Here is a 9,078-nt window from a genome sequence, read left to right as displayed (position 1 = left end):
GAGGACTTCTTTTGTTTAGCAAGCAGATAATTCGAGTTTAGGCCATGCAGCTTTCACCTTGCAACATCTTTGGCATTGGGCTGACCACCAGATCCCTTCAATGCTCACTCAACAACCAAAGCCACTCACGTAACTCCGGCAGGAATATTCAGGGCCTAATGAACCTTAGTCATCTTAGTCACATTCCGAAGAATTCAAATGAAGCTTGAGCAAATCAATAGAGTACAACTTACCATCGCAATAGGTGAGCAAGACGAGCGGACCATCTCCAACCTCACCTTTCCATTTGCCGCTAACCTCCAGCACATTAGTATGCCACACATGGTCCCCTTGATTGAAATCGCCGAACAACCTCGGCATTGAACACGCAAACCTGAGCATCCTTCTCGCAGATCTCACCTCGAAGAAGTAGAAGAATTCTCGATCGTCATCTCCAGCTTGAAAAAGTGGCTTAGAATTTCAGCAGATGATCGCTCGGTAAACATTCGAGTACATTCGCTCGGAGCACACTCCATGACGCAGAACACCTCATTGAAGAACTCGACAACGGAAATGTGAAGCCCAGAAGTATAAGGGACAAAATGTGATAACTAGGGCGCTTGAATTGTTCGAATCCACGCGAGGCACATCGATGAACAAGGGCTTTGCCAACTTGAAATGCACATCCTTCAGAATGGCAGAGTCGAAAGTGACACACCATGTTTTGAATCAAGCGGTGGTGACACGGTGCATATTTGCCACAAATATTTCCTTGTATACTTTGGAGCTACTCCACAAGTACAAGGGACTTGTGAGTTCGGTGATCGGCTTCTCCATTTGAAAGACATGGTCACTGAGCAACTGCAAAAAATTATGAAGACAATCACAAGTCAAGATTCCTAGTTCGTGGTATATATTCTTCGTTATTTTTGCAGCTGTTTAGCGACCATGACTTTTAAAGGGAGAAGCCGATCACTAAACTCGCAAATGCCCTTGTACCTGTGGGGTGGCTCCAAAGTATACAAAGAGAGATTTGTGGCAAATTTACACCGTGTCACCATCGAGGCCTAGTTCAAAACATGGTGTGCCACTTTCGACTCTACCATTCTGAAGGACGGGCTTGTCAAGTTGGCAAAGACCATGTTCAACGATGTGCCTCTTGAATGGATCCGAACAATTCGGGCACCCGAGTTATCATGTTTCATCCCTTCTATGTCTCGATGGGCTTCACATTTCCACTATCGAAGTTCTTCAATGAGGTGTTCTGCGGCATGGAGTGTGCTTCGAGCCGATGTACTCGAATGTTTACCGAGCGATCATCCGCTGAAAATCTTAGCCGCTTTTTTCAAGTTGGATCTGATAGTGCAGGAATTCTTCTACTTCTTCAAGGTCGACACTACGAGAAGTATGCTTAGGTTCGCGTATACAATGCCAAGCTATTTGACAGTTTGAGTCAAGGCGATCATGTGTGGCAAACCGACGGCTGGAGGTTAGCGGTAGATGGAAAGGGAGGTGACACCGCTTGTTCCTCTCACCTCGTGATGGTAAGTTGTACCTAACTCGACTTCGCCTTCTATGTGCAAAAAATGACATCCATAAGAACCTCGATCTCGACTCGGACTTGACAAAGGTTCATTAAGCTTTGAACATCCCTGCCAAATTCCATGAGTGGCCCTAGTTGCTGAGTAAGCATCAGAAGGAAACTAGTGGTCTGCCCATGCCAAGATGTTGAAAATGGAGACTGTATAGCTTAGTCCCGGATGATCTGCCTGTTGAGAAGGAGGAGTCCTCAACCGAGCTCCCTGAGAAGATGAAGGCTAGTAGTAGATCCATGAAAGATGAAGCTGCAACCTCATGATCAAGGAATGTGTCTTCATAAACAAAGAAACCGAAACCTTTTTCTGCCACAAACAAATCTTCCTCGAAAGGGGTCCCATCTACCGAGAAGGTCCTTATGGGAATGGTTCTTATCGGGATCAAGCACCTCATCATCGCGAACATCAAGAAGGTCAATAGCTTGGTACTGGGAAATAACCATTGTTCCCATCCACCCCAACAGTCGTCAAGATCTGTCCAGGATAAGGCCCTTTCAAATGACAGTCATCAACACCAATAACAGGTCTGCAACCTTCTAAAAATCCCTTCTTACATGCAGCCAAGCACACATATATTCTTTGAAACATTATCTCACCCTTCACAATCTGAGTTTTAATCTTCATTGTACTACCCTGGTTTGTAGTTTTCAATTCTTCTGCATAATCCCACAATCTAGCATATTGTTCTTTGAAAGTACCTTCATTTAAATCTCTGGCTAGCCTCTTTGCCCTATAAACTTGAAGTTTGGTGACTTTTATTTTGTAATCTGCCAACACATCTTGTTGAAATGATTTCAGATCAAAGTCTGAGTTGCGGCTCAGCTTGTTTGCATATCTGTCACAAAGCCATTTTGATGTAGTATGCCTAAGCTTGTCCACTCTTCCACACTGATGTTCTAGGCTCAAAGTTTTTATAGCAAATGTCCCTTCCTCTCTATTAATCCTTGATCCATATACCTGGAAAGAATACCCTTTCACACATTTAGCCTAAACTCGTATGTTGTCGTTTTTTTTCAATTTCACTTCCCTAGCCTCTATAATTGCAAGCTCCTTGATAGCCTCTATCAGAATTTTTTTGTTTGCAAACTTCATTCCCAATCTAAACTCAGGATTTTTCAAATGCACATATCTTCTATACTGCTTAAATTTTGGCAGCTTTATCTTTTTTCTACCATTACCCTCAGAATTAGTCTCACTTCCATCAAATTCTGACGTGTCGCACCATCTGATGACATCTCTCCTTGAGCACCATGACTAGTCCCTTCATCTGCTACATTCTCTCTAACAGTTGGCCTATCTTCTGCCTCATTGTCACTGAACTCATAATCACTGTCTTGAATTTCTGAATCTGCATCTTCATCTTCATCTTCATTTGGCAATTCTGCCCCTTCATTATCAATTGTCACATGTGCCCCTATATCTTCATTTGGCAATTCTGCCCCTTCGGTATCAATAGTGAAATGTGCCCCTATATCTTCATTTGGTAATTCTGCCCCTGCATCTTCATTTGGTACCTCTTTCACAACATCTTCATTTGTTAATTCTGCCCATGCATCTTCATTTGCCACTTTTGTCCCAACATTCTCAAAAGTCTCCTTAGCTTCAACTTCAATATAATCCACCCTATTCACATGGTAATTCTGAGTCAAATCCCCATCACAATTCTCTGCATCTGCATCATACTCATAGTCTTCAATCTCACTATAGTACAACACAATAACCTTATTGGATGGTATGTGACCAACCATTTCAACCACTGTAGCATCCGATGTAACAAGCTCTAGTCCACCCTCAGGATTTTTACGCCTAATTTCCAAACGTTGCTCAACTTGAGAAATGTCAACCTCATACCCAAGACCTCTCCCAATTTTCAGTAAATATAACAAGGACAGAAATCCTCTATAATATTATCCAAATAACAGACCTTACCCATCTTATAAACCCCATTTTCAAATCAGTGCCATGATGTAATTCTAGAGTGCACATTCCATTGTTATCTGCAAAATTGAAACAACAATATGTTATTCTAAAGTCATAGTTTTGTTGTTAATGCTAACGACAACAAGGCAACAACTACTGGGTTGGGTGTGAACCAGACAACCAAGGGACCACAGCCATTTAAAAAAACACCCTAAACCCTAAACATGCAGGAACCACAACCAAGGGACCATAGACATAAAGCTTACACTCTACAGTCAATGTAGCAAAAGCCAAATCCACATCAACATACAAGAAAACGATTCCTTTACCCTTACTTTAAACATAAAACAACCAAAAAGCCGAACACAAACACATAAAAAGGAATCTTTATAAAGAAACCACAATTCCAGACAAGGACAACTCATCTGTTTCATCCATTTCCAAACAAAAACAACATAAAATGATTATAGAAGCCCTTACCATATTTGGGAGTCTGTCCACCCGAACAGAATTCAAACTCCATTATCAGCAACCAGTGAATTTCCCAAAATCTCCAAAAATCCCCAAAATCAAACCCTAACCCAAACTCCCAAATTCGAACTCCAAAACTAACACTGAAATTACACACTAACTTCACCAATTCAACGACTCACACACTACTATAGCATCGACCAATTCAACAACTCGCATTAGAATCCCTTTCACTCGATGGTTTTCACGGGAAATGAGAGGCCTTCTCAAAAAGTCGCATATACCCTTTACCCTTAGTTTTGAAGGGATGTTCGTTCTGAGTGAAAGGGCTTCTCTAAAAGTTGCATATACCCTTCAAAACTCAGTCACGTAGCCATCACGTGATCAAAAGTAACGGAATCTATCACGGAAAGAGATTTTGGTATATTATAAAAGTTGAAGGACGTTTGAATTGAAAATTTTAGTTGGTGGACCAAAATGATAATCGCGGGATAGTTGGGGGACTATTTAGGTCATTAACCCTTGAATTCCAATTTACATATTGAGGTTTAGACTTTGGGTCTAGAATTTAGGTCTAAAGCCCTAAATCCTTATTTTCCAAGACCCTTCAAACCCTAATCCCCCTAAATCATAGTTAAACCTACTAGAATCAACGCCAAATGCTCGGTCAGAATTAGATAAATGACGGTTAATTAATGTGTTTTTATTCCATTTTCAGCACTTCGTTTTGGGATTAGGCATAGAGTTTAGTTTCCTAAAAGTGACACCATTTGTATCATCTTGACGGACCATTTTGTGCATGATCTCGACAAACCATTTTTGGTATCATCTCTCTAATAGACATTTTAAGGGTATGACTAATATCTCCAACTCCTAATCATTCAAAATTTAATGAAAATAGGGCTCCAGGATAACGTCACCCATAACATCTAAATCATCACCAAATGCAGCATTATTTTCAGCCCCCATAAAAATTCATCACAATTCACAAAGTTTAAACTGTTAAACGAAATAGCAGCTCTAAAAAGATCACAACATCGCAATTTCATCAGATTGATTCTGAGAAGGTAGCAGATAATTCCTAAAGCCCAAATTAAAACAATCTTGCATAAAGGTAAAGTACAATCTTTTATCAGTACATTTTTCAACACAACTGTGTTTGATTCTTATTGTAGAACTGGAGCATCGGTTATTATATTGCTTCCAAGAGCAACCCAAGTTTAAGACCGTCTCTCATTCTTGTCTTCCCACCACTCCAGGAACTTAGTTTGTGCAGCCAATGTGTCCAACCTGTAAAGTTGCAGCCAGTGGTTTGCAATTTCGTGTCCAAATGTCCAACCAAAAACACCTCCGGCTAGAAATGATAGTCCAGCACCTGTCAAATAGAACAGGGTTCAGAATCTAGAAATTCCTCCGATCCATAACATAACCTTCTATAATCTATCTAAAAACCCTTATAAAGATTGCAAGTTAAAATGCCCATAAAGATATCATGTATTCACAGATGTTAATATTGAAACATTTAAAAATTGTAAGTTAAAATGCTCAGAAAGATGGCATGTGCATCCCTGAGCTATACAAGTCATCTGCTATAATCAGAATACAGCTGATTTCTACCAAGCCACGTTGGTATGTTACTAATATATTCACAATCTGTAGTGTACACATGAGCTTATGCTCATTTGGTACTTGCATGAACCAAAGTTGCAGTAAATTGAAATGCAATGTCTTTTCATTGAGTCATTTCCACACTTTCAATATCAGGATCAGAAAAAGAGGTGGTTTGTGAAATCAGTATAAAGACCAGCACGCTTCTGAATCACTCCCATATGAGAGAGAGAGAGAGAGAAAGAGTTGCATGTAGCAGTATACCATTACATACTGTTCCTTTATCTCTACCAAAGCTTGAACACCTAACCTTTAAGTTGCTTTCAACAATTAAGGAAAAAACTTGACCTTTTCAGGCTACATAAACTCTGGCCTTTGGAAAAGGAGAACAGTTGAAAAACAAAAAAAAACAAAAACTAGACTAAGCATATGCAAGGTTTTTCAAAAATTTATATTTCCAGAACATTCAGGCCAAGTTGACAGAAGAAATATCAGGAAGAGAGAATGAAGAAGACAACTTTGAAATATAATACGGGACCAACTTGAAGCAGCTATAATTACAGGGACACTTCTGGAAACTACCTTTTTTTTTTTTTCACATCATGATATTTTTTTGCCACTGATAGAAATCCATGTTGGTCCATTCTACCAGAGCCAACTGGATAAGCATTAGCATTTTCTTAAGTAAGCATCTTTTGCCAGCAAAAACGGATTTAGTACAGGAATTAGATGTGAAGTATTAGATATGCATATTCATTTATCCACAAATTTGAACCGTTGCTCAAGAAACTTTACACAAGTGATGTCATGTTAATTCAGGCAAAGCAGAAAACATCAAAGGTCTTTTTGAAGAAAAAATTTAGACTTTAAAGAAAAAAAAAATATGAAGAGGAACTGAAGAATTGGTGAAATCATTAGAGATTCAAATGATAGGCAGCTCAATCAATGAAATAGCGAATACACTAAAAAAGAAGAGGCAACGGTCTACCATGCAAACTCCTTGAATATTTCCACGTAAAGCCAGCAGTTGATACTGCTCCAATAACACTTCCTGTAAGACCAAAGTTCACTGCTTCCCTAGCAGTCTTCAGCTGAAAAAGGGAGAGCATGTCAATTAAGCCTGTTAAAGTGAAAATGCCATCTTAGGGGTACAATATGCACCATGAAAAGAGCCAGATATTATATTAGCAGACATCTTTTCAAGTTGTGGGCACAAGATCTGGCTTACTGGACGACAGTACAATACAACGAAAAAAGGTTGGAACATTGGCAGCAAAGTTAAGATTAACAAATAATATTTTATTGCACTGGGAAAAGTAAATAAAAGCCACTTCTTAGAGTTGAAAAAAGAATAAAAGATATCTAAAATATAAAAGGCAAATGAAATCTGATATGCTTGTCCACTTCATTTATCTGCATTTTGCATTAAGGTTGGTGCCAAGATAACTAGAGATAAGGAAAGATACCAAAAGAAAGAAAACCAATTTAGACACCGGACACAAAAAAAACAGTTCTTGTAGTGGACCTTGATAATTTGGGTAAAGTTTGATTAGTTGTTTCCTTGTTTGCTCCGTTAACTAGACACGATTTCTTGACAACCAAGAATCTTAAAGTTTCCAGGATTACAACCAGACATGTAAACTTAGAAACCTATTCAAAATGTCCTACAAAAATGCCATAGGTTTACATGAAAGAAGAAATCGGAAGAACGAGCCCTCTAGCAACAATACCTCTTTCTATTTCCACTATTTCATGCACCTCGTTTAGATTTCAGGGTCATTGTTTTATTCTCTTCAACACATCATTAAACTAAAATTCAAAACCAAACACTGTGTGTGTGTGAAGCAAAACTGTGAGCATTTATCAATGCTTGCATCCCTTATTCTGATTACTTTCCTGTCAAAAGAACAACAGTCTTGAATCATATCTAACACAAATTCTGAGGAATTCTTCATCCTTTTTCCTAAGCCATTTAAACACCCCACTAACCTACCATCCATATATCAAAATTCCAACCTTACTCAGAACTGGTAACAAACACATAAAACGAGCAATAGTTTCACCATAACAATTACCACTTTAGTAATGAAGGTCCATTGCAGTTAAGAAGAACCAAAGATGATGACTAGTAAAAGGATTTTATAGTCAAGTACAGAGGTATCAAGCTAAACATTTATTTTTCAATTATAAGCCAAAATTTGACGGATAAGAGAGAAACAACTTAAAATTAACAACAAACAGCAAAGAAATCCAAGGGAAATGCAAGCATAAATAAAATGGGGAAAAAAAAACAAACAAACGAACAAAGCCTGCCCAGATGAATATTATCAACTCAAAATCAAAATTATTCATCTCCAAAAAGAAAAATCAAACCTCATATCCAAAAATAAGACATACCTGGGATATCATCCTACAACAGAAATGGACAGTTAAATATCAATGACTGAAAAACGCACAGCTCAAAATGAAATCAAATGGAAAAAAAAAAACCCAGATGAAGAACATTAAAAAAAATGAAAAAAGGACCAAAGATCAATCCAACACAAACAAAAATACGAATACCAGATCCACGAAGGTCAAAAAACAACAAAAACAAAGAAACCCAAAAACCCATTACAAACATAAACATTTACACGCAGATACAGCAGAGTAAAATGAAGGGAACAAAAGAAGAGAAGGTTTAGAAATTACAGCGGGGCCATGAACAGGGTCAAAAGCAATGAAAGCTTCGACATCAGACTCAGACCAAGGTGGAAGAGGCTTATCGCGCTTGATGAACTTGGAGTAGTTGCTGAGGAAGGAGAACCTCTCGCACCAGAAATCCCTGTAACCATCCCAATGCTTCTTGAAGAAATACTGAGGTGACGAAGGATCGGCCATATCCTATTGCCGCCTTCTTCTTCTTCTTCTTTAATCTAAAATCAGAGTGTCGCTGTTACTCTTATGCTCGTTCCAGATTTCACTCTCCTTTCTCATTTCATTTTATATAAAATGTTGTTCAACGATGAGACGACGAGTGCGGGAGGGTGTACTCCTATACGACAAAGTTTTGGTGTGGTGCTGTGCTTCTTCTGGAGAAACGTTCGGATATCGCCACGTTGGTAATTTTATTATTTTTGTTTTCTTTATTTTTTATTGATTATGAACATGGTTATTCATGAAAATTTAATCTCTTTGATTTACTAGATGAGAAATGCTAGCAACCTTCTCTTTTGGACATTTTTTATTTTTTGTTTGATATGTGTAATTCTCTTTGCACTTAAAACAATGTCATTAATATATTGTACAAGCTAACTTTTGCTTTCCAAGTTTACCCTTATCAAATGTATTCAATTTATTCAAAAAAAAATTACAACTTTCTTACCATCTTATTAAAAAAAAAATTAACGCCAATTACTTTTTTAAAAGAAAATATTTTCTTTTTAAAAAAAGAAGAAATGTTTTTTTTTAAATTTAAAAAAAATAAAAATAAAAATAAAAAAGAAGTCTAAACATGACGTTAAAA

General features: G+C 37.9%; 1 protein-coding gene across 2 annotated transcripts; it reads right to left on the bottom strand.

The window, feature by feature from the left end:
* Positions 1-4,902: 4,902 nt before the first annotated feature.
* SDH6 (succinate dehydrogenase subunit) lies at positions 4,903-8,579 on the bottom strand. Of its 2 annotated transcripts, none has more exons than XM_008232344.3 (3): positions 8,265-8,569; positions 6,562-6,664; positions 4,903-5,340 (listed from the first exon to the last, which is right to left on the bottom strand). In XM_008232344.3, exons 1-3 carry the CDS (start codon positions 8,451-8,453, stop codon positions 5,186-5,188), a joined length of 447 nt encoding a protein of 148 aa, XP_008230566.1. In that variant the 5' UTR covers positions 8,454-8,569; the 3' UTR covers positions 4,903-5,185. The 2 variants fall into 2 exon arrangements, with proteins under 2 accessions (XP_008230566.1, XP_088899989.1); XM_089043863.1 differs by having other exon boundaries at positions 5,241-6,231; positions 8,265-8,579.
* Between the last annotated feature and the right edge of the window lie 499 nt (positions 8,580-9,078).

Source organism: Prunus mume, linkage group LG1, assembly GCF_029339155.1.
Source record: "Prunus mume cultivar Tortuosa linkage group LG1, ASM2933915v1, whole genome shotgun sequence".
Lineage (NCBI taxonomy): Eukaryota > Viridiplantae > Streptophyta > Magnoliopsida > Rosales > Rosaceae > Prunus > Prunus mume.
This window is presented reverse-complemented; position numbering and strand designations above follow the sequence as displayed.